Here is a 25,564-nt window from a genome sequence, read left to right on the forward strand (position 1 = left end):
ATCACTGTGGGAAATCCTCAAGCAAATGTACCACTGTGGGAAACCAGTAAGAGTAATAGGGGACTGGGTTCATGAACAAGTTCAGGGGCACTTTACAAAGGGTGGGCTTCAGACTGTCCTTCAAGGATATGCAGAAGTTTTCTAAGAGGCTGGAGAAAAGGGCGGATGGGGGTTTTAAGGCTGAGGGAACAAGGAAGACCCAGGAAGTCAGGAAGGACAGATGAGATTCATGGCCGAGCAACCCAGGACGGCCGAGAGACCCTTCCTCCCTCCATGTCGTTGCCTCCTTCCATCCCTCCATCCACTCTGCCAACTCTATACCCTGCCCTTTGCTGAAAACAGACATTTCATCAAATTTAAGACGCCACCCATTGTTTTGAGCCCACCACCATTTAATGTACAAGTGAGAAAGAAAAAATGCTGCCAATGAAACGATCTCACACACACAGATTTCAGAGATGTTAAAATGTGAAGAGAAAAGAAGTCTTGGAAGAGATCAAATTTGGCATCACTAATGCGCTTGTCACACATATATGCATGTTCAGATGCATGTTTAAAAAGACACCTTATTTTTACTGCTTTGAAGGATTTTTAGGCTGAATACTCAGACACCTCTTCCACGCTTTTGGGAGTCCATTCAGTTTGCCCGGGATCTGGGCCCTGTAGGGAGAGTAATCTCTACTCCTCATTTCTGCACCACCCACCCCTCTGCGGAGAGGACAGTGAACTGGGCACTGCCACACTGGGGAGAGACCCGGTCCTCCACGATGAGCAAGAGAGAGACCACAGGGGCAGGGGCAGCGCTGTCCACCTCGCCCGCCTGCCAGAGCATTTCCATTAGCTGGCCTCTGCTGGTGGGCAGGAGGGCTGCAAGGGGCTTTGACTGTTTGCTTTTGCCTCCAGGGGGCCACTCATTAGGCTCTGCCCACAGCTGAGGCATTGCCTTCATTTCCCAGTCTGAGCAGAAGCACAGTGAGCACAGCCAGGCTGAGCATTTTCAAAGCAGCACTGGGTCCCCAGCAGAAGGCATGATGGTGGTTCTATTCAGCGAGGTGCCTTTGAGGTGTGAAAGCCTCCATGTGTGGGGCAGCCTTTGGCCAGCTCTCTTTATCTCTGTTTATAGAAGCCGAGTGGGCTTATGATTCTGCTTTGGAATTGACATTTCCGTGCCTCCAGCACCAGCTCTGGAGCTGCTTCCTCCCTGTCCCTCTGAAATGCTGTTTCCTCCAGAGCTTTCCCCACCAGTTGGGGGATGGAGAGGACTGGGGGCAGCTGCAGCCACAGCTACAGCCACAGGGAGGCAGCTGGCCTAGGAGGGAGCCCTGGGCTTTCCTGTGCTGGTGAATGCCCTGGGGAGGCAGGAGTGGGCTCCTTCGTGCTCACCCTGGAGAAGATGGGTGCCCTGTCACTCCTGGGCATGCAGCCCATCTTTGGGTTCCGCCTCTGTGTTCCTTTGCCTGGGGGCTCTTGCTGGTAGCCACAAGTCATGCTGGGAAATTGACCTTCCCAAGGAGTAACTGTTCCTCAGTGGCCACCGAAGTTAGCAATTTCGGATCCTTCTCATTGTATGAAAGGTTCTGAGGTCCCTACCACCTAGGAGAGCTCTGTATGTGGGATCCAGCCCCAGTTACACAAAGCTGCTTGATGATATTTTACTGTTGCCTTCCTTTCCTTAATTTGCTTTACCTTCCAAATAAACTACAGTCACCCCTTGGACCCTTGGGGGGGCCAGTTCCAGAACACGCACACAGATACCAAAACTTGTGGTGCATAAGACTCTGACGAAATAGCATGACATGTATGTGCATGTAGTATGCACACATCCTCCCATATACTTTAAACCATCTCTATTTTGCACTGTTAATACTATGTTAATGCTATGTAAACAGTCATTGTCCTGTATTGTTTTAAGGAATAATGACAAGGTAAAAAAATTATAAATATTTCACATAGACACAATGTTTTTTCAAATATTTTTAATCTGAGCTTGGTTGAATCTGTAGCTGCAGAACCTGTAACTGTAGAGGGCTGACCGTATAGGTTTTTGTATCTGTTGCTTGGGGGTCTGCTTCCAGGAGCAACAGACCAAAACAACGCCTGCAACTCCAGGGCTGAGCACACAGTAGGTGCTCAATAAGCATTTCTCAAAACATTAGAAGCCACCTACCTCACAGGACTGTAACGATGAGCAAACAAAATAAAACGAACAAAAGCATTTGGAAATTGGAAGGCACGGGGGAGATGGAAGGGCAGGTCATGTGCACCCTTACCAGTGCTGCGGGGTGTGGCAGGGGCTGCGCCGGCCTCCCTGGCTCCCACCCCGCAGGGGGTGCCACAGCCATGTGTTTGCCTCCACAGTGCCGACGCACCAGCTCACCCAGACCGAACCCTCCCGCGGAGGAGCCGTGACCTGGAAGACATATCACACATACATTAAGGCTTCTGGAGGTTTGGTATAAAACAACGGGTTTCTTGATTTAATTTGCATTTTAAAAATCTCTTCTTAAACTGTTGGGTTCATGTTTTAAGATTCCTTTCACAATTTTTCTCTTTACGCCAGGACTGTTTATCAATGCTTTTATTTTGTTCCCCCTAAAAACTAAAGCCTGATAATATAGCCTTTTAAATGGAGTCATTTTTTATCTCCATTAAAGCTGCCAGACTCTGTTTTACTGGGGCTTCTTCTGCCCATGCACACTATGGGCTCCCATACAGCAGCCATCAGCCCATTACCCGGTTTCTGAGAAAGATCCCATCTGTGTGTGTGCAGAACAAACCTCTCATCGGATTCCTAATCTCTCCCCAACACAAGTGGGTCTTCACTTGTTTGCTTTTAAAGGATCCTCAGTTGCTTATATTAGGGTGCACACTGGAGGTTTTTCCAGCATGTATGTTGACAGTTCTGACCCATTTTCTAAAGGAATGGAGCAGATGTCCTCTTTGGGATGAGGGTCCCAATGCCAGGACATCTTGAGTCCAGCTGGAAGGTGTTCCTAGGGGTGGAAATCCTTTTCTCACAGGCTCAAACTGCCTAAATTCCCAGGGCTGGATGCTGAGGAAGGTCAGTGCACCCTGCCTGTTGTACCTGTAGCTGTAGCTCCCCTTTGCTCTCGCAGGGTACCTCCTCTCTCTCTTCACGACGTCGCTCTTCTTCCTGATGATCGGCAGCTCTGCCTTCAGCAACTGGTGGCTGGGTCTCTGGCTGGACAAGGGCACCCAGGTGAGTTTCCCTCTGGTAGGGCCGGTCTCTGTCTCAGAGCAAAGATGTCGCTGATGGAGAATATGCCCCACAGCACCCCAGGAGCTCATTTTTGCCTCTTTTCATGCGGTTGCAGTCAGCTGCTTATACCTCATGGGTTAAACTTGAGATTCGCTTCAATTTCTCTGGTTAAAGAGGGCTTCTGAAATTCTCTGCACCACTTTCAGATTTTAAGGGGTCAGTGATCAGAGATGGTGCCGGTCAAATCCAGCTGCAGGCTAAGCACACAGAGGGTTGGGTAGTTCTGCAGCCTAAAGGAGTGCAGGGAGGGGCTGGAAACCCGGACACAGACTGACATCTTTCTGCTTTTGAATTGAAGCAAACAACTTCTTGTGGGGGCTGCCAGATTCCAGAAGACTCAGGATGGCTCTGATCCCCCAAGTCGCCTTTATAGAAATGGCACACAGAAGCGTGAGGCTTTGGTTCCTATGAATGCTACAGGGTCATCAGGACCCTTTCCCTGCCTCCCAGGGCTCTCATCTTAGCCAGGGCCCCTCCTAGGAAGGACTGATAAGTTTTCTCTCTTTTGAGCCTGCTAGAAGCTCTCCTACTGTTGGCCCTTGGAGACTGCTGTGAGGGTGCCTGCCCGTTTGGCAAGATTCCATTTTGGTACAGTTCTGTTGCTATGACGACCAAAGCGAGGAGGCTTGGGCAGGGGAGAGGCTGTGCGGCATAGCTTCTGGGGGCCATTCCTGGGATATCCCATGGGTGGCTTGCTCTTTGCAGACACAAAGAGCCATTTCTGGGAGGTATGTATTCTCTCAGCTCCTTGCTGGCCCTCAAAGAGCCCTTTCCCTAAAGAGCCTCAGCATAGAGTCACGATGGACCCTCCTCCTAGGCTTGGTCCTTCTACCAGGCATGTGGCCATGGTGGTGGGCCTGTGCTTCTACCCTGGAGCCCTCGACAGTGTGGGCACAGCCCGAGATATAGGAGCAGCTCCTCTTTGAGCTAGGCCTTCCGTCAGTTAGCTCCCCAGGGATGCTTTTGCCTTTATAGATGCTCATCCATCAGCCACCTCTGGTTTACATTTCCTCCATTACTGTAATCAGCAGAGTGGCATTTAGAAGAAAGATGTTTGTTTGGTCCCCGAAGGCGCTCTTGACTTTTAGCACAGAGCCCAGAGAAAAATGGAGCTTCTGATTTCTCAAGGGGAAGGAGAGACGGAGTCTCTTAGAGATGCTAGTGGAACTATCTCCTCTTGGGCTGGATGGAGCTTCTTTAAATCCCCAAGAACCCCTTTGACTACTGTCACCTCTGCACCCCACTAGGGACTCCAGGGCCATACCCTCCCTGTTGGCCCTTGGGAGCAGGACAAGGAAAGGGCTGTGAAACTAGTCATCATGTAGAGGAATCCTTGGATCTCTCCAGGTGCTGATGGCCAATGCCAGGCAGCTCAGCAAGCTGGAGACTGATCCCTGAGCCCCTGTCCTGCCCAAGGTGCCTCAGGTTTGCTTGACCAGTCTCAGAAGATCCGGATTCCCTGTTTGTCGCTGGATCCCACTGGCTTAGCATCAATTTGAGCCTTGTGAGGCATAGGTAGCTTCTGCCCTGCACCTGCCTAGTTTATCTATTCTATTTTTCCCTCTGACCGTGCAACACTCATGTCAAGTGCCCCTTGGGGAGGAGTTATGCAAACTCAGAGGCTGCATAGGCAATGACTCACGGTACCCACCAGACTCATTCTCATCAATTGTGTACCTCTCTCTAGCTTCTCTGGAAATTTCCCCTTCTCCTCGCACTTTACCAATTCACGGGGCCTCTCTTATTTCACCCCAAAGATGACTTGCGGGCCTCAGGGCAACAAGACCTTGTGCGAGATTGGCCAGATCCTGGCAGATGCTGGGCAGCACAAGTACCAGTGGGTGTACATAGCCAGCATGGTGTCTATGCTGGTGTTTGGGATCATCAAAGGCTTCATCTTCACCAAGACCACGCTGATGGCATCCTCCTTGCTGCACGACAGAGTCTTCGACAAGGTGGGCCCAGGGCCGAGGTGCACCCATGATCCATGATAAGCTAGTGGGGCTTATCGAGCCTCTGCCGTGTGCCAGGCACTAAGCTGTACCCTGGGGACAGAAGAGCCCTCATGGAGCTTGCAGCGTGTGAAGTGTCCCTGTAGATCTAATTACCACTGGTGAAGGCCCATTCCAGGGAGCTGTCAGGGTGCACCATGGGCTTATGGGGAGAGGTAGAGAGCCATTCTGGAGCATAGGCGTGCAGGCCAAGAGGGTGTCTCCTGCTCCAAGAACCCTGAGTGCAGTAAGGGCCTCAAGGGGTGCTTGAAACTCACTCTACCACGCACTGCCATCACTGACCACAAGGGTCTGTGCTGAGTATTCACATTTTGAGGGTGAAGAGACAAAATGGAACTTGGCTTTTTACTGGCCTGGAATAAAATCCCGCCTTCTTCTGAAGGCACCAGGTGCATCCTAGATTCTGAGGGGCAACCTGACCCTACTTATGGGCAGGATCTCCCCCACAACCACTCATGATTGCCATGAGAAGTGCGGCACCCATCCTCACTTCCCTGGGATTGCCTGGCATGCTGGGTGGTGCCCTGGAGAAAAGGTCAGGCAAGCCCTGTGCTCCCACCCCAGCCCCAGTGGAGTGGCCCAGGCTTTGCCAAACACTCACCTGACTCTGTTTGCCTCTGCTATTATCCACAGATCTTGAAGAGCCCGATGAGTTTCTTCGACACAACTCCAACTGGCAGGCTAATGAACCGTTTTTCCAAGGATATGGATGAGCTGGATGTGAGGCTGCCGTTTCACGCCGAGAACTTTCTACAACAGTTTTTTATGGTGGTGTTCATTCTCGTGATATTTGCTATTGTGTTTCCTGCTGTCCTTCTGGTCCTGGCTGGCCTTGCTGTAGTCTTCATCATTCTTTTAAGGTAAGTCTATCTATGCACTATTTTAAAGGAGAAATCTACACACAGGTATGCACACACAAGCATAGAGCTCATGGGCACACTGAATGGGGGTCAGGAGATGGTGAGCACTTGCTGTCCTATCCAGTGGTGGAGCCCATTGATTTTCATCACTTGCTGAACATCTGGCATTCTACACATCTGGAATTTAGCCTCAGAGAACCCTGAGAGGTACACAATATTGGGAGGTGAAGGCATGGGTCTCAGATCAGGAAACTAGCAATCATGGTTGCTATCTGTCTACTGATAGTATCCCTAATCACTGGACTCCACCATTCTGGCTGATGCAGAAGAGGAGACCCAGCCTCAATCTCTCCATGCTTCGAGCATGGCTCACCCACACAGTTAATTAACATGGGTACAGAAAGACCTGCCTTGCCCTGAGGATTCTGGTCAAGTTTAGGCCATTCCACCTTGTGCGGAAGCAGGACAGTGGCAGGGACTCCAGCTCCCAGAGACATAGCTCCTGTTCTTCCTGGACTAAGTAGGGTTCTCAGCAGATGGGACAAGCTGCATGGGGTGAGGATTGCCAATAAGGAAATTGACAGTAGAACCCCAGCTCTGTCACAGCCTAGCCGGAAGACCGTGGGTTAGTTCAGAGAAGGGAAGAAACCTCGGTTTTTTTCATCTCCTAGAAGGTAATTATTAAAATGTGCACCTCACCTGCTTCAGAGGGGTTGTTGTGAGCCTCAGTTGGACCGGATGATCAATTTATGTCAATAAATGGTGGAAGAGGAAAGATGGGTGGATTTGAGAGCTATTTATAAGGTAGTCTTGGTTTCATGACTGGTGGGACTTGGGCTATTGGGGAGATGGGAGAGGCCAGCGATGACCCCGAGATGGACAGCGATGTATAGAGATGGAGGTGACACAGGAGAGGCAGTCTGGGTAGTCACCACGATGAGTTTAGTTCTGGATGGTTCAAATTTCTCCATCAGGTCTGTGGTGATGGCGTGGACAGTGGTAAAGTGCATGGGGAAGCTTTGGGCTGGAAGCTGGACTTGGCATCCCTGCAGGAGCTGGTGTGGCCCTGGGAGTCAGCACTAGTGCCCTGGGGTCAGGAGCTCCAGTCCCTCACCGCAGTACTCTCTGGTGATGCTCAAGGCTTTATTGTGATGACCAAGTAAAAATAATTTCTGAAAAATCATTTACAAAGGTAGAGCACACCTTGGATGTCAGTACTTCAAGTGGATTCCTTGGGCCTGTGTTCATTTCTATAAACCCCATGTTTGACCACTGTTCCTTCTGCTCTTTTGTTTATGTTGTTGATTGATTTAGTAAAAGCTTTTTCTCTCCCTGGAATCCCTACTTCTTGCTATAAAGGTGGGACAGACCAGACCTGGTCCTGACTGAATTATCTAAATATTTCCAACTAACTCACTTAAGCTCTGAGCTAATGAGACTCCCTCCTCTCCCCCCTGGGTGAGTTTTAGGTGAGTCTGGAGGCCAGATTATATTTTCCCACATGTAGCTAGCTGATGTGGGTGGGAGCCAGGGGCCCTGTCTCTGGCTCACCAGGGACCTTTGGGGTTCCCCATGAAGGGGCTGTGACCTGAGAGGGGATTGGTTTTAAAGTCAGTTCCTGAGGTTATGATGATGTTTGTTCAAAATTGCTATAGGAGGCCGTCCAGGCCTCTTTTTGGTCTGGGCGAATTTATAATTGTAATCCCAGGTAAACGAATTATAAGCATTCTCATGTAAATTCCAACCTACCACATCCAGTGCATCTCATCCATGATGAGAATAAAGAGACAGACATAACTGCAGCTGTGGGGAGCCAAGGGGGTCCTAAGTCCAGTGGGAACAATGGCTAACTGGAACAAAGGCTGGATGTGAAGAGGGGGTGGCTTGGGGATGGGTGACTGTGAGAATGGTGGGAAGTAGTGAGTACTGCGAGCTGGGCTAGGTGGGAGACCCAGTGGCACCCCTGCAATATGCACAGAGAGGTGTGCAGAAAGAGCACCGGATTCTGGTAACAGGGAACCTTTAAGTTTGGAAGACGCTGCATAACACAGTTTGAGGAAGTATCCTGTGTTTTGGGTGGGCTGCTTCAGCTCTGATGTCTGGGTTTTCTTTAATGCCCTGGGACCTCCCCGCTCAGTCCCAGCCAACAGTGCAGCATCTCTTAACCTAGCTCTCGCTTAGGTGGGGCACCACTGACCTGTCACTTTGCTTACAAGGCTACCTTGTAAGCCTTGACTGGACCCATTTGCATTGCTTAAAGCCAGTGGAGTGGGTAGAGCTATTTTCTAGCCAGCTCTGTATATATCAATACATGGAAGTAGGGCAAAGGTGAGCCAAAAGGGAGACAAACTGTCTTCTTCCAGGGAGAGCCGTCTTGGTGGTCCTCCACAATTGCCTTCGAGGATGTCTTTAGAAGACCATACATGGCAGTTGACAGCCAGGTTTTCCTTCATGTTAGAACAGATTCCTTTTTGTATACTTGGGCTTCAAAAACGGGTTGGCTTATTTGGGGGCAACACTGCATGAAACATTCTGCTCTTCCAAACTAGGATTATAGCATATGCAGGGTGACATTTCTGCTGTGAGAATCCCAGCCCTGAGGGAGGCGAAGGCAGCAAGATCACCAGTTAGGTCCTACAAGAGCAATTTATTGAGACCCTGTCTCAAAATAAAAGTACAAAGGGCTGAAGATGTAGCACCCTGAGTTTGATCCCTCTTACACACTCACTCCCAAAGAATCACTTAAGTCTGACAGCAAATGAAGGAAGAGAAATACATCTCTTATATGTCCATGTGTCACATACAGCTGGATGGAGCCTTCTTTCTGCCCAGTTGGATGGCCCCCTCTCTGACCAGTGTCATGGTGCATGCATGGTGGGATCTACATGTACCGAGGGCAGCCCACTGACCCCACTTTGTGGCCTTCTTGGCCCCTCTTGGTTTTCCTGCAGCATTTTTCACAGAGGAGTCCAGGAGCTGAAGAAGGTAGAGAACATCAGCCGGTCACCTTGGTTTTCCCACATCACCTCCTCCATGCAGGGTCTGGGTGTCATTCATGCCTACGGCAAGAAGGACGACTGCATCCATAAGTGAGTCCTCCCGCCCCATGCTGACCCTGTGGGGGCCACAGGAGCAGTCTCTGCGCTGCAAAGGGGAGTCTGGGCTGCTGGGACTGGCTGATGGTGAAGACCGTGAGCCTGGCAAGAGCCTCCTGGACACCTGGCTGTGCCCTGTGTACCTGGGGCCCCAAAAGATGTAAATATGGGCAGCTCATTCAGGGATGATCTCAGGATAGGACTTTATGCTTCATTTTCATTCTAAGGGTAAAAATACGTTCATCTCAGGAAAATAGGAGAAAGAAGAAAAAAAAATTTTTACATGTGTTCCAAGCTCCAGTTCTACTAATATTTTCATATACAAGATGACCCTTCCTAATACAAAACTCTGAAATCTGAAATGTTCCAAAACCTAAAGCTTTCTGAGAGCTGACATGACACTACAAGTAGAAAATTCAGCCTGGGGAGGTAGCTCGCTGGTAGAGTGCTTGCTTAGCGTGTACAAGGCCCTGAGTTCAATCCCCAGTACCACAAAAACAAACAAACAAAGAAACAAACAAACAAAGTAGAAAATTCCTCATTGGATCTCATGGGATGTGTTGCAGTAAAAGTACAGGAATATTAAAAATATAAAGTACCTACAGGCTATGTAGAAGAAGTATATGAAATATAAATGAATTTTGTGTGTAGACTTGGGTCTCATCCCCAAGATATCTCATTATATATATGCAAATATGTCAGAATCTGAAAGTAATCCAAAATCTGAAATATTTTTGTTCCTAAACACTTCAGATAAGGGACACTCAACCTGTACTTCTTTCCAGTTTTTTCTTCTTTTCCATTCATGAGGTTTTCTGAAGTATTTATAGTCATTTTTTATTGTTTTAAAAATTTCTTATTTTTATGTAGCAGTTTTCATGTTATTACATATTACTTGTGAAAATAACTTTTAAAGGCCACATTTCATTTCACAGATAGGGCAATTTCCTTCTTTTAAAAACTTGGGGATTTGATTAGTAAATTTCTTTGAAGCCTTCCAGCTCCAGACTTATAAAATAACAAGAAAATGTACCAATCATAACCCCAAGACTTAGGGTTGTAATGCAATAAATGTTTATTCTTCCTCAAGACACAGAGTAATGAGGGTCCATGGGACAGGGGAAGGAGATTCTTCTCCACTTACATACCTACACTTTCTATCTGGTGCTTTTCTGTTCCAAAGGCTTTGGGAAGAGAAAAGGAGCAAAGAGGGCAGTGGACCCCATGGAACATTTTTATGGTTTGACCCCAGGGAGGGTAATCAGCATTTCTGCACTTTCATTGGCCAGATTTCAGTCACGTGGGCCCAGCTGGTTGTGAGGAAGTCTGGGAATGTAGTCTAGCCGTGTCCAAAGGAGGAAATGAAGACAGAGTTTGATGAATGTAAAGCAGTCTCTGCCACCTCTTCTTTCCTTATCTTTTCCTTCCTTAAATAACTTTGAAGATTGTGTCTAATTCCCTCTCTCTCTCTCTCTGTCTCTCTATCTGTCTCCCCACATTGCCACCCAGGAGCTCATTGTAGACTTAACTTCACAGCTTGTCCCTGGCTCAGTGAGCAGCTAGTTCTGTCACTAGTTAGACCTAATGTCAAAGATTTTGACTGATGTCATTCTTCAAGGGTCCAGCATCACACACAGACCCTTCCAATGTCTGGATGGTCTGGATGATGAGGAAAGTCCATGGAGCTACTCAGCTCTTCACTCTTGGCAAACAGAACAGATTTGAGCTTCATCCTCCCATTGATTCTCCTCCATGATTTCTAGGAGAATACCATGGGAGCTGTGCTCTACATACTTGAGGGGTCTCCTGTCTTTCCATGTCTTCTTTACAGAGGGCTTGGGCTTCTGGCGTGTAATACATTTGCCACCAAATAGAAATATTATGGTGTTTGGAAGAGTATTTTGGCTAAGCTCTGGGGGGAAAAGTGAGGGGAGGTAGATCAGAGCCCCAAACATCTAGTCAGAGGTGCCTCTATGGGGAGGACTGGCAGTTCTGAAGGGTATTTGTGACTGTGCAGTGGAGGACGCAGAACTCCTCTTCCCAATAATTTCTATCAACTCTTCCGATGAAACCCCTTTCCCCCTACATGGAATCTATTGCATTTAGCTAATGGCTAGTCCTATGTGGTTAAGATTTCAGTCTTGGATATGCAAATATTCAAGTCACAACCATCTTTTCCTCCAGGAGCTTGGAATGGCAGGTCTGGGCTCTGCGTGTGTGTCTGTGTGTGTGTCGGGGTGGCAGGCAGGTCTGCAGTTGGGAAGCTGCTGGTGTTTTCTTTTAAACACCCTCCCCCTTTCCTCCGAGCCTGGTTGTGTGAGGGTGGCTCATGGGAATGGGAGAGGGAAGAGGAGCTGCACACCCTCAGGTGCCTGCCTGCCTCTGGGCCATGCTCCCCTTCCTGAGGCTAGTTCTTGCATGTGGTGCAGCATGGTGAGAGCCCAGCAGGACCAACTCTTAAGCTGCTCTGTTAGGTGTTGCTGTGTGAGTGAGGTCTGCTGGACTTTCCAGGGGGCCCACATGGAAGCCTTCCTCTGAGGTGGAGGTCTCTTTCCTTCACAAATGCCACCTCTCCTCCATGTGGCATTTGTGAGGGAAATGCCTTCAGCTTGAGGAACTGGCAAGAGCAACTTGCTTACATCAGGAGAACGAGGGACCCCAGGGTGGGTCTTGCCCCATGGCCTGCATCCTGCCTTGCTGGCTTTTTCTCCCCTCACCAAGCCCGTGGCTCTGAGGACATGTGACAGGCAAACAAGATGTCCACTCCTTGAACCTTGTCTCTTGTGCCCTTCTTTCCTCTGGCACTGTCACAAAATTGACTGTCCCCAAAGACGACCTCCTCTACGCTCTACCCCACTCCACCACTTTTACATATCGAGGGGACCAGTGAGGGTTGCACACACAGGCCTCTGCGGGGAGAGGCTTGACTTCAAGACAGGGATCCTCTGAAGCTGGGGTGTGAGGCTCTCAGCAGCTTTTTCTCTCAGCTGTGAGCTCCAGTTGCCAGTTCTGGGAAAGACAGAAAGGGCCCACATAGCACTGTTCTCAACTGCCACATGAGATTTCTCAGAATATGTGCAAATCAAAGATCTGGTGATGGTAGATAGAAGCCGGATGGATGCTCATTTCGGTAGAGCTCCTTGTATAAGAATGCAGCACCTTGATTAATAATCCCTTGTGCCACTTCTATAATACCCCTCACCCTAAGCACAGCCTGACCTGGAGACAACCTGACCTCTTATCCAATTTTCTTAATTTTAGGTTTAAGGTGCTAAATGATGAAAACTCCAGCCACCTTCTGTACTTTAACTGTGCTCTCCGGTGGTTTGCTCTGAGAATGGATGTCCTCATGAATATTGTCACCTTCATTGTAGCCTTGTTGGTGACCTTGAGTTTCTTCTCAATCAGTGCTTCATCGAAAGGCTTGTCATTGTCTTACATCATCCAGGTAACACACGGGACAAGTTGGGCTTGGCCTGGATGCCCTGCTGTATGCCAGGGAGCATGCCTGCGGATGGATGTAACAGAAAAGTGGGTTTAGATGATAGAGCCCTTAGTGGTTCACATCCCTAAGAAGTTGGGTAGCTGCATGGACGTCAGGGACAGAGGCTTTTGGCTTTTCTTCCTACTTTCCCTTATGGGTGTGGAATAGTGACCAACAGCCTCAGAGTCTGCAGCAGGAGGAGAACATTTCCTGCCCTAAATACTAGACAAAAAGCTAAGCTTTACTCATAGTGGATTAATTTGGGAGTTCCAGCACTCTTTATTGGTTGGACGGGATCGAAATGGTTGGACGGGATTGAAATGATTGGACGGGCGAAGGGATCTTACTTGGGTTTGTTTCTTTTGCAAAATAACAATTGATAGCTGAATACATGCAATTGATTGTGCTTTAGATTCTGTCTTTTACCTAAATTAATTCATTCACCACCCTCCCCCTGAGTGATGCTACATACTGCCCTAAGCCCCACTTTGCATGTGAGGAAAACGAGGCCCAAAGCCTTGCCTGCGATCCCACTCACATCATGCATGAGAGCCGGGATTTGAACCCAGGCCACTTAGGTCTGATGTTTGAATTTTGTCCCTTGCTATGGGCTTCACCTTGTGGTTTTTGGAAGCCGTCCAGTTGCATTCCTTTCCCTCAGCACTTTGTGGTTCCAGGACAATGTATCTGAACGTGGAGCTTTAAAAAAGTATATGACTCCTGGTGCTGTGGGTTCTTTTAAAGTCAAATTTCTCTTTAGCTCAGGAAAATTCCTCGTTTTCCTACTTCATTTTGGCAATTTCCTCCTTTCTGTTTTCCCGCTGGGACTCAGTGGCTGCACATTGTATTTCTTGTGCCAGGCTCCTGCTTCTTTTGCTTTGTTGTAGTGTTTCTGCTTTCTTGTCTTTATCTTTGTTCTCGGAATTTTCCTTAGCTTTGTCAGTCGTTCTTTTCCATTTCAAGTTTGACAACCACATATTCATACACTTAATTTCCAAAAGCTTTCATTCTTTCCATTTTAAAAAGAATCATTTTTCAAATGAATGGACTACTTCTGAATTTCTCTCAGGGTATTAATAAGAGCCCCCCACCCCACAACCTCTCCTGTGTTCTTTGGCTTGTATCTGTTTTCTCCAGGGCAGTTCTTGCTTTTGATTACCCAGCTCCTGCGCTTTCATGCCACCACCTTTGTTCACCTGTCTCCTGCCCCATTTGCCTTTAAGAATGGGTCCTGGGTTGCATTTCCAGGGTTACTCTGCCTTTTATGTGCTAGGTCTCCCCTGAGGGGAAGTCTCCAACCATGGGTGGGCTGGGTAGTGGGGCTTCTCCAAAGGCAGGCTTCGCTGGGAAAGCAGCCAGGGAGCTGACTGTTAGGTACCAAAGGCTAGGTTTAAATGAGCTCCGCTTCTCACCAGGGAGTTCATGCACTTCCTTTAGAGAAAAGCGTGTGTATCTGTGCATGCACCATAAGCCCTAGAACAAAGTGTCTAACCACTTCTAATTAGGACGGAGGAGAAGGAGGTGAAATATGAACCCAGCAAGAGCCCACAGACAGACCATCAAGGGGCCAGGCCTTCATGGGCCCCTCTTTATCCCTTGGCCTCTTCGGGCTCTGCTCTTTAAACACAGGCTCTTTCTGCTTCCATCTTCTCAGAAGGCGCTCATCCTCTTCTCATCCTGTGGAAATGTGCAACCCTATCATTCAGTGATCCCTCTTCCCAACCCCCTTGCTGTTTAAACTCCACTCTTTTGGGGTCATTTATCTGATATGATTTTACTGGAATGGGGGTTGGTAATAAGAAAACATTCTCTCTATCTGAGTTTGGGAAAAATGAATTTTCCTCCAGTAGTCCATTTCCCTCACTACATGAATGTTTTCATTTGTTTTTGCCTAGTAAAATATCAAACAGATGATGTTGAATGGTTTCTCTTAATTGGTCCAAGTTAAACAGCTTGCCCCAACTAAGGTCATGCTTAGGGGCGCTATCATCAGCTTTCCACAAGATCGTTTCCAAACATTCCCATAGGGTCAGAGAAGACTCTGCACACATTGGGGTCTGTAGAAGCACTTCCTCTGCAGCTGCCTTGCTGGCTTTATTAGTATTAGTCCCCTTTGGAGAACACAGAATCAAAATGACAGAGCTTCCCGTGGGAGTAGAGGAGGCTTCCTAGACAGATGAGAAACTGGTGTGAAGTGCCAGAGCAGAGAGCAAATGTGAAGTAATATCATATAGCATAGAGGAGGATAATAAGCACTTACTAGGCCTAGTGCTGTGGCCATGTGGGAATTCTAACCCTTGGCAGGCTGCCAGACCTGGAGGAGGCGATAGTCTTGTCTTTTTATTTTTTTAGACAGGGTCTTGCCATGTAGTTTAGGATGGCCTTGAGCTCACTATATAGCCAAGGCTGGCCTTGAACTCAAGTGATCTTCCTCCCTCAGCTTCCCAAGTGCTAGGATTTCAAGCATGTGCCACCACGTCTGGCTCTGGCAGTCGTTAACAAAATACATCTACATCCTCCTCAGCCTTAGCTATCCACAGAGCAGTTAAGTGAGTCAGGAATAGCAGCTGTCATTGTGGATTTAGCAGTGAACAATCTGGATTCATTCTGCCTTCTTGGAGCTTATATTCCTAGGCAGCTGGACTAAATAAGGTGACATGTAAATAAATGAGAAGGCCTCAGTGCTTCAGTGGCACGAAGGTAGTACTGGGACTGTCAGAAGGGAAGGCCTCATTACACTTATAGTCAGAGGGCCCCTGCTGTGAGGTGATGTCCAAGATGACTCCTGAACAATGAAGGAAGAGCCGACGGATACTGGAGCAAGAGCACTTCAGGCAGAAGGACCTGGGAAAGCCTGGAGATAGGTGTGAGCCTGGTGTGTCTGATGGTCTGAGAGTCTCTGTGACTTGAACAAAGTGGTAGAAAATAATGTCTGTGGCGCTTTGGAAGCTGAAGGCAGGGGATTATTTGTATCTTAAGATACATTTGGGCTGGATAATCCTTTCAGTGAAGGGCTATTGTATTAGTCACTTTCTCATTGCTGGGGGACAAAATATTCAACACCCAAAACGTAAAGGAGAGGTTTATGTGGTTGATGGTTTCAGAGAGTTCAGACCATAGTCATCTGGCACCAAGGCAGAAATGGCATGTTGGGAAGGCATGATGGAAGAAAGAGCAAGTCCTTCCAGATCACACCCCAGTGACCCACCTCCAGTGGGGCCTCACCTCCTAGCAGCACATTCAGCTATGAACTCATCAATGCATTAATCCAGTGATAAATACAATGTCCCATGATGCAACCATCTTCCGAAAACCCTACTTCTAACATATGAAACTTTAGGCACACACTTTAGAGCTACAGCATAGCAGCTTCTCTGTCTACAGCAGGACGTTTTGCAGCTTTCTTGAGCTCTACTCACGAGATGCCAGTATTAACTCCCTTCCTCACAGGTTGTAACAACTCTAGACATGGCCAAATGTCTGTGGAGGGCTCTCACTCAGGTTGAGAGCCATTGCTTGAAGAAAAATGGGGAGCCCAGATCTGTGTTCAGCAAGGAGATGGTAAGGGATGCTGCTGATGGTGTTCTCTGAGGTCCAGAGCTTCTGCGCCTCATACTTCTTAGGGTGAAAGCCACTTGCTGTGTGTCCCTGTGCTTTCTCACCCTGGTCTGTGAGTTTCTTATCACGAATGTCTCAGCTCACAGTGTCTCCATCAGTCTCAGCTACTGCCCCGTATTATCCTGGTGGTATCAGCTCCTTCCATCTCTGAGATGACTTTGTGCATCATCCCACCAGTCCACTAGAAGGTGAGCACCATGAGGGTGGGGTCGGTTTATCACACTCACCCTTAGAAACTCTGTACCTGACCAGTACCATCCCTACTGCTTGCTAGATGACACTGTCCTCAGAAGATTGCTCCTACCTCTAGCCCACTGAGGCAGATGCTGTTGGCTCACCTGTCCAGTGAGGAAGCACTGGGCCCCATCTAAGCTCAGGGTAGGCTGGAAGGGTGAGATAGGAGTGTCTCACCCAGGGGCAGTCCTGGCAGTGCCTGAAGAGAGTTAGTGGATGCAGTCAGCACTTAGTATTCATCAGTTCTGCATCCACAGATTTAACCAACTGCAGATTGTAAATATTGTATTCAAGAAATAAATTGTGTCTGTACTGAACATGTACAGGCTTCTTTCTGTCATTATTCCCTAAATACTGTATAACAACTATATACAGAGACTTTACATTGCATTAGATATTAACAATAGTCCGGAGGTGACTCAAAGTATACAGGAGCATGTATATAGGTCCTGTGCAAACTCCACACTGTTTCATATCAGGGTCTTGAGCAGGGTGTGTGGATTGTGGTATCTGCAGGGGTGACGGTGGTGATGATGGTGGTGGGTGTCATGGAACCAGTCCCCCAAGGACACTGATGGATGACTGCATATCCCAGCCTTCTTGCCTGGTATGGGACAACTCTGAGGTGTGGCCCCCCAGTCCCTTGGACTCTCTGCAGGACTGAATGGCAGCTGTCTGAGGTGCTAACTTCTCATGAACATACTGTCACCTGGTGGCCTCTTTTTTCCCTATTTCTCCCAGCTTCTCCTTTCTGGTTCACCATCTATATTAGTTTGCCAAGGTTGTAGTAACAAATTACCGCACGTGTGGTGCCTTGAAATGAGACGTTTAGTCTCTCATAGTTCTGGAGTCAGAAGCTTGCACACAGGTGTTGGCAGGGCATGTCTCCTGTGAGGTTCTGGGAGACTGTTCCTGGTCCCTTCCACCTTCTAGAGGCAGTTGGACTTTCTTGGCTTGAAGCTGCACCCCTCCAGGCTCTACACCCTCTTCTCGCTCTGTGCCATCTCTTCCTCTATGGGGAGCTGTCACTGAATTTAGGGCCCACTCAGTAATCTAAAATGATCCCACAATTCTTAATTATACCTGCAAACATCCTTTGTCCAATGAAGTGCTATTCTAAAATTCCAGGAATTTAGATATGGACATATCCTTTGCAGATACCATCATGTGTGGCTTGATGATACCACATTTTGCAGGTGGGGGAGAGCGCATCATTGAACCTGCTCTAATATGCTCCTTGCACTCCAATCTTGGGGTTGGTATTGGGAGGAGGGACCCTGGTTTAAAGTGGGTCACTGAAGCAGGCCACCTCCCTCAGTCTGAACCTTGGTTTTCTCTTGCTAAAGCAAGCAGATGGGCTTGACGGTTTTGTAGTCTCGTGTGATGGTAAGGTTTTCAGTTATTTCTTGGCTTGGGGTGGGGTAGAATGGGAAGCGTGCCAGTGTCCCCCCCAGGAGTAGAGAATAGGTGACACCCGGAAGTTCTGCTGCAGGAGAATTCCCACTGACAGCTGTCTCCACCGCTCAGGCAGAGGCAAGCGATCAAGTGGGGGTGGTGATGGCTGTGGTGATGGGATGGTGCCCGCCATCTGGAGTGCCAGGGAGACTGTAATTACCATTTGTTTCTAAATACAAAGGAAGTGTTTAAAGGCAAAACACCGCAACAGGAATATCTTACTTCTGGTGCCTGGCTGGGAATGCAGCCTTGCTGTGTGTAGGGTCCTGAGTGAGGCGGGGAAGTGGTGATTCACAAGGCTTCCTCCACTCCCCGCAGGTGGAATAGCCTGACCCGGAGGAGAAAGGGCTCTAACAATGGCTGCTTGTTCCTTCCCCATAGCTAAGCGGACTGCTCCAAGTGTGTGTGCGAACAGGAGCGGAGACCCAGGCCAAGCTCACCTCTGTGGAGCTGCTAAGGGAATATATTTTGGTAAGAAATGAGATAGTGAAAGAGGAGGGACAAAACTTCCACGTGAAAGGGGTCTTTAAAAAAAACAACCCAAATCTGTTCCATCACCCCCTTCTTAAAACTCATATTTTTAATACAATCTGAAGTCCCTGATGCTGAGTGTAAGGTTCTTTTTGTTTTTCCAAACAAAATAAAATTCCTGATCAGCAGGCAGTTTCCATATGCCGTAAAGACAGTCTGGTGATTTGCTTGGGCTCCTGAAATTTAATATTTGATTGAAGCTATTAACTGAAAAAAATGAAAATGATTTAACTCTTCTTCGAAAGCTTTTCTGTTCAATTTTGGAAAGAAGTCTAACCAATCCTAGCAGCCACTTTTAAGGGTCTTTGAATAGTGTCTGGCCCACTTACAAATGTAATTAGATACTTTAAAACATTTTAAACTGCATTTTAATATTTAATCTATTCAATTTCCTTTTTAAGTACCTCAATGATTTGATTTAGCAAACAAACCTTCTTGAGTTTGTATAAATCTAATAAATTTAACTTGTAAATATAGTGAGCTTTAGATTCTCATGGTAGTTCCAATGCTATATACAGTATAAACCACAAGCTCTTAACTTAAAATCACGTTTACATCAATGATTCAATTATATATTTTAAATCTGAACCACAGGCCCAAGTTCTATCAATATTATATTTAAAGCACAAAGTATGCAGATCCTTTAAACTAAAAATACTGCTGTTACAGTATTGTTTCTCTTAAATTATTTTTTGTGTTTTTAATTGTACGTCTTCTAGGAGTTAAAATACTCTCTGAAAATGGACTTATTTTTTTCAGCTAATTGGGGTTGCTTATTGACCAGAGATTTGGGCTGGATGGTCACTTTGACAGGGCACCTGGGATCCCTATTTCTCCTTGTTAATGGGGACTTCATAATGGAAGAGGAGTGGCTGGTCTTGTAATGAAGCCAAGATGCTCTACTTCTTAATTAGACTTGGAGCTTGTTGGACTCCTAGGAAGGAAACTTAAATGTCTTTTCCATTTAACACTGAAGACTTCTGAACTTTCTTGTCATCTTCCTACTTGTAGCACCATGTGACTCTTACAGATACTAAAATGACATTTGATCGAATTCTGCAAATCCCAAGGCTCAGTCTGGATTTGTCAAACAGCTGTGAGATCATGCTGCTGACTTTTGCATGGGCCTGCAAGGCTTGGTGTGAGCCATCCCTTGCTTATTGGCCAATGCTGTTCACCCTCTGTTCACCAAGCTCCAGGGCCCGACTTTGTATTTCTTAAGTTGCCAAGGGCCTTTGCACTTGCTGTCTGCTGTATTGGGATGGTTCTGCATTCCAGTCCTCCTGTAGCTGTCATCTCAGCGTTCCAAGTCTCCAGTCCAATGCACCTGTTCGCAGATACCTTCTTCAGCCCTCAAAACTGTGACTCCCCTGGCCTGCCCACCGTGCAAGTCAGTCTGTACTCTGTCACACACACTACTGTTTTGTCAGCTGCACTTCTAATTTGTTCTGGTTTATTATCTGATATCCCCACTGGAAAGTGAGTTTCTTGGGTGGAGGGTTCTGATTAGTCTGATTCACCACCCTGAACCCCAGTGCCTAGATCTGCGCGAATGCATGAGTTAGATAAATGAAAAAAACAATGGCTATTAACCCATCATTGGTTTCTGTCCTTTCCAGACCTGCGTTTCTGAATACACTCGTCCCCTCAAAGTGGAGACCTGTCCCCAGGACTGGCCTAGCCGTGGGGACATAACCTTCCAGGACTATCACATGAGATACAGAGACAACACCCCACTCGTGCTCAACGGGCTGACTTTACACATAGAGAGTGGGCAGACTGTGGGGATTGTCGGACGGACGGGTTCCGGTGAGAACAGCTCTGCTTTTCTTTCCTGCGGGTTGTTTGCCTTGAGTTTCCAAAGAATGTGCTGGTTACGCCACACCAGAGAGTGATACATGTGTGCGCTGGTTTGACTGTTATTTTCCTTCAAATCTCTTTACTGTAAATTAGGATTTCAGGTTGAATGGGTGTGTAGAGTTGGAAGCAAATGTGCGTGAGTTTTTGAATTAATTAATTGAGAACCCTTCTGGTGAGATGAGGCCCAGAGGACGAGTTGTGTGTTAAAGGCCCCCTCAGGGACAGGCAGGTTAAGTGTGGCAGGGCAGCCCAGGGCCCCTGAGTGAGGAAATTGCTAGCACAGACATCCACACAGAGCCATTTCATTGCACTAAAAATTCCCTTAATTAAATACTTGGATATGATGGCAGTACCAACGGATGTTTGATTTGTTATTCCTATTTTCACTGTTCCCAGGGAAGTCATCGCTGGGAATGGCCTTGTTCCGCCTGGCGGAGCCGGCCAGCGGCACGATCTTCATCGACGAGGTGGATATCTGCACCATCAGTCTGGAAGACCTCCGAACCAAGCTCACTGTGATCCCCCAGGATCCTGTCCTGTTTGTAGGTACAGTAAGGTAGCTGTTTTTGATCATCATGCATTCTTATTTTTGGATAGTGAAATCAGACCAGGGCCCAAGTCCTGAGATGTGGCTCAGCCGGAGCTGTCCTGTCTCAGGGACACAGGGTCCCTACGGGCTCCAAAGTGCTGCTGATGTCTGTGTTTGATTGAAGCCTTGGGAGGAACCAGGTAACTGGGTCTTGCGCCTTAATGGTATTTCAGAAATCACATTGCTAATAAGCAATATGCATTTACATGCAGAGTATGCAGACCTCCTGGCTGGCCCTGTAGAGTTCTATTTTATGCCTCAGTGCTGGCACAGTGGAATAGGTGGTTCCCCTGCGTCTGCAGCCAGCTCGCCAAGTGTGCTACCTCACTCCTAAGAACCATACAGAAGCAGTTTTATGGGTATAAGATCTGACGTCAAAGCACAAGGGACCCACAGCTTCTCAGCTGGTCCAGCGAGGGGCCCTGGGGAGGTCTGGGTGTCTTCCTGAGCTCCCACCTTGGTGTCACCTCTGCATGGGGTCTCCTGTTTCCCTGCCTGCCTCAGTGCTCTTTGTTCCATCCTCGAGGTGTGCATCTTTGGTCTCTTGGCCTGGGCTGAGCACGACTCTCTCATAGCACAGGCTCCTCTCGTGGTCCTCTTCTCCTCTATGGGCTGCAGGGGGAAACCGTAGTCCTGCTTTCTCCATTTACCGGAAGCCGCCTGTATTCCCTGGCCTGGAACCCCCCCACCCCCACAGCCTCATCCCAGAAGTCCAGCTCTCTCTCCTTTCCTTCGCTGCAGGTACAACTTGGATCCCTTTGGGACTCACACTGACGAGACGCTCTGGCAGGTTCTGGAGAGGACGTTCATGAGAGACACAGTAGGTCTCTGGGGCTGTTCAGAGCACGTCCTTTTCCCAGCACAGTGGCCCAGATACCTGGCCCAGCACATAGCCAGGTTTATTTATAGATACTGCATGCATCAGTAATATATATTAGTAACACATAGTCCTTACTTTGCTCTTTATTATAAAAAGCAACTACTGGTCCTATTTATTCAGACTCCACAATGACCCAGTTAGGAGCTCTCTGTGCATTTTCTCATGTGGTTCTCATGACAACTTTGGGGTTGATACCTCTACCCTTCATCTTAGAGGTGCAGAAATTAAAGTTCAAGAATCGTAATGTGTTCAGGCCGGCAGAATGCAGAATTGAACCCAGATGCCTCTGATTCCAGAGCCCGGGAAGCGCCCCTTGTACTCTGCAGGTGGCCTTTACTTATCAGAACAGATGAGCCACAGAAGGACCAGAGGCTGTGCATGTTCTGGAAGTGGCAGGTGTGGCTGGTTTGAGGGGACTGAGCCATCTGTAACACTGGGTCCTTTGCTGTAAGACCTGCAGTCTCAGCTGAGGACAGCAAGTATGCAGGGCTACCTCTGTAGTTCCAAGAGCGAAGGCCAGTGCCTCCCAAAGCCACTCTGGCTTGCTTTGCCCTCCCAGAAAGCTCTCCCAGCTTGCTTCTATTTTGTCCATGGAAATAGGAACCCTGAAAGCCATTCCTACTTATTTGTGTGTTCTCTGGAACAGTGCAGGCATCGTTTGTCCTCTTTTGCTGAGCTGTCTACAGGGTTCTATGAGTCATACTGTGATTTTAAATTATTAATGTCCGCCCACTCCCTGGTCTTTCCCTGGTTCCTGTTTGCAATATTGAAATGATTGTTGTTTCACACTTTCTTTTCCACAGTAAAATAAAGCAAGTTGATGAATGCAAGAGAAGGGGGCAATCAATATAGACAATGCAGGACAATTTTATAGATCATCAGCATAAATGTGGCATTTTCTATGTTTTATAGATAATGAAACTCCCGGAAAAATTACAGGCAGAAGTCACAGAAAATGGGGAAAACTTCTCAGTAGGAGAACGTCAGCTGCTTTGTATGGCCCGAGCACTTCTCCGTAATTCAAAAGTAAGGAAACAGCACAGGAAATGGATTGGTCAAATTTTGGATATTCCCCGCAGTGCTGCTCAGCCCAGGGGGCAGAAGCATGCATTTGTCTTTCAGCAGAGACAGAGCAATTGAGTCATTTAAAAACCGATCCCTTTTTCTCAAGACAAAGTTGTAAAGGGTAAAAATTGAAAAATAACAGCCATTTACAGCAATACTCCCTTCCTCCCCTGGGCTTGGCCCTGGGAGGTCTTGCTTAGGTATTCTCTCTGCTCTCCTTGGGACTGTGAGTTTGAGAACTCAGCCTCTCAGCTTTTTCCCTTTGTCCCTCAACAATCCCGAGTTTTCGGAAACAGCAGCCAGGATACCGCAGTAGGCCGTCAGAAGGCGAGCGTGGAAGATCTGGCCAGCTGAGACTGCCTCATGAACCGGGTTAGAGGAAGAGAATGTGTTGTGTTAGTGATCTTGTTTTTCTGAGTCCTCGTCCAAAGTGTAACCTACTCTGTCCATGGCAGGAGAAAGGAACCAGTATGCATTGGGTGCCTCCTGTGGCCCTGGGCAGGGCTGAGTGGTTGTGAGTGTCTTCCTATCACGTCTCTCCTAGGCATAATCCAAGGCACAACCCGCTTTCACGTGGGAGAACACAGCCTTGGGGAAGTTATGGATCTTGGCCAAAGTCAAGCAGAGTTAGGGGTTGAGTTTAAGCTCTTTCACTGGGATGATCAAATCAGTGCTGTCCTGGGTAGATTGATGCTGTCCCTCCCAGTATGTTCGTACCATGATAGTCGGAATCTGGATCTGTTCCTCTGTGTGGCAAAAGGAATTTGGCAGAGATGATGAAGTTAAGAATCTGGAGATATGGGGGTTATGCGGGGTCCTGGTGGGCCTTGTGGATCCTTGTGTGTCCGTGTAAGAAACTGGCAGGAGGGACATCTCTTGATGCTGGGAAGGGATGAGGACTGCAGGCAGCCTCTCCATGCTCAAAAAGGCAGGCAGTGGTGGTGCAGCCCTGGCATCCTGATGTTAGGATGTTCATCTTCTAGAACTGTAGAGTGATATACCTGTTACCTCAGCAGTAGCAGATGAGCTGAGCGCTGCTTCTATACCACACACTGGCTCATCCTAGCATGGCAAGCCCATGCAGCATTCCTTCCCACCTGTTTGCATGGTTAGAATAAATCACTTGAGAAGCAAGAGCAAGCCTGTGACTTGCTTCTTCCAGCAAGCCCTCTGAGGAAGGTGGAGGTAGTGTGATTTGCCTTTTCTTTCATTCTTCTTTAACTCTTTAAGAGGGGTGGCTTGACTCATTATTTTTCCTTTCAGCTTTTCTGCTACTTAAGAAGCAGGGTCGAGACTATAAATGCCCCCTAGTTGCTACCTCGGCTTAGTGTGGCTTTCACCGCTTTCCTCTCTACAGATCATTCTCCTGGATGAAGCCACAGCCTCCATGGACTCCAAGACGGATGCCCTTGTCCAGAGTGCCCTCAAGGATGCCTTCCGGGGCTGCACGGTGCTGGCCATTGCCCACCGGCTGAACACGGTTCTCAACTGTGACCGCGTGCTGGTCCTGGATAGTGGGAAGGTGCGGCCAGGGCGGCGGAGCTGGGGGCTGCATGGTGTGCGTGGGTCGTTCCGCAATTTCCATTCTTCTTTCCTGACTTTCAGGTGATTGAGTTTGACAAGCCTGAACTCCTTGCAGAGAACCCCGATTCTGCCTTCGCGATGTTACTAGCAGCAGAAGCTGGATTGTAAAGGTCCCTGCGGCCGCTTGAAGAGAGGAGGAATAGCAGAAGGAGGAGGAGGAAGCAGAGAAGGGGAAGGGCGGGCAGGAGGGTGAGGGGAGATGACTATACAAGGGGAGGCCGCAATCTCAGCAGCAGTCTGGCCACCATCTCCATGGAGCAGGCTGAGCTGGGGGTGAGGCTGGGCACCCCCTGCCTTGCGGGCTCTGTTGGGCTCTAGGGGTGAGCAGAGCCTAATATTAAAAAACCGCCCGCACCTCCTAGAAGCCAAAGACTCTCCGTGTCCCCTCCAATAGCACCTCAACCCTGACATGGAAACGTTGTCACCTTCTCTTGGAAAGAAGTCAAAGCAAAGGATGGGAAGATGCCTGGGACGGAGTTAGCCAGGTGCTCTGGCCTTGATGTCAGGAGAAAGAGCAGAGCTTTCTTTCTGTTAACTTCCCTTCACTTCTGTCTTGACGGCATGACAAGCAATGACTGGCTACACAGATCTGTAGCATGAAAGACTGATTATAGTGTTTGAAAAAAATTTTTTAAAAAATCATATTGTATGTTTCTGTTGATCTATTAAAATAACCAGGAAAACAAAATGCTGGAGTTTCTCTATAAATAACATTTTGATATCTTCTTTGTTGGTCATTAAAGTGCAACAGGAAATTAAGCTACCCTGAAATGCTGCCTTGAAATTATTTGACTGAAGATAATCCTATTTCTGCGCTACTCCTTCTTCTCAGAGATGCTCATTGCCTTCTCCCTTGATGCATTAATAAAACTACAAAATCCTTCACCACATAGGTCTTTCCAACCTCCAGGAACATGCAAAAAGGCGTGCTCCCAATAACCCAGAAGTGAAAGCTGCTAACTCATGAATCACAAAGCGGAACACACAGTATGTGGGGCTCCTGTGCAGTGTTTGCAG

General features: G+C 47.9%; 1 protein-coding gene and 1 long non-coding RNA gene across 5 annotated transcripts in view; one reads left to right on the top strand and one right to left on the bottom strand.

Annotated features, from left to right (window-relative positions):
* The window catches only part of Abcc12 (ATP-binding cassette, sub-family C (CFTR/MRP), member 12), a 71,866-nt gene extending 46,556 nt beyond the window's left edge, over positions 1 to 25,310 (top strand). For 3 of the 4 annotated variants that reach the window (XM_005401403.1, XM_005401405.2, XM_005401404.1), the window contains exons 18-30: positions 2,359 to 2,448; positions 3,117 to 3,220; positions 5,038 to 5,235; positions 5,926 to 6,152; positions 9,104 to 9,241; positions 12,509 to 12,695; positions 18,420 to 18,509; positions 20,189 to 20,378; positions 20,826 to 20,985; positions 21,760 to 21,838; positions 22,811 to 22,924; positions 24,321 to 24,485; positions 24,569 to 25,310. In XM_005401403.1, coding sequence (XP_005401460.1) covers positions 2,359 to 2,448; positions 3,117 to 3,220; positions 5,038 to 5,235; positions 5,926 to 6,152; positions 9,104 to 9,241; positions 12,509 to 12,695; positions 18,420 to 18,509; positions 20,189 to 20,378; positions 20,826 to 20,985; positions 21,760 to 21,838; positions 22,811 to 22,924; positions 24,321 to 24,485; positions 24,569 to 24,655 — 1,829 coding nt within the window. In that variant the 3' untranslated portion in view covers positions 24,656 to 25,310. Of the gene's footprint in view, positions 1 to 2,358; positions 2,449 to 3,116; positions 3,221 to 5,037; positions 5,236 to 5,925; positions 6,153 to 9,103; positions 9,242 to 12,508; positions 12,696 to 18,419; positions 18,510 to 20,188; positions 20,379 to 20,825; positions 20,986 to 21,759; positions 21,839 to 22,810; positions 22,925 to 24,320; positions 24,486 to 24,568 lie in introns of those variants that run through there. The other variant, XM_005401406.1, reaches the window with a different exon arrangement.
* Positions 1,992 to 3,840, bottom strand: LOC102008217. Its single transcript, XR_263600.1, has 3 exons — positions 3,350 to 3,840; positions 3,086 to 3,202; positions 1,992 to 2,410 (listed from the first exon to the last, which is right to left on the bottom strand). It is a non-coding gene; the product is annotated as an uncharacterized LOC102008217 (long non-coding RNA).
* Positions 25,311 to 25,564: the final 254 nt, after the last annotated feature.

Source organism: Chinchilla lanigera, unplaced genomic scaffold, assembly GCF_000276665.1.
Source record: "Chinchilla lanigera isolate Chin_1 unplaced genomic scaffold, ChiLan1.0 scaffold00073, whole genome shotgun sequence".
Lineage (NCBI taxonomy): Eukaryota > Metazoa > Chordata > Mammalia > Rodentia > Chinchillidae > Chinchilla > Chinchilla lanigera.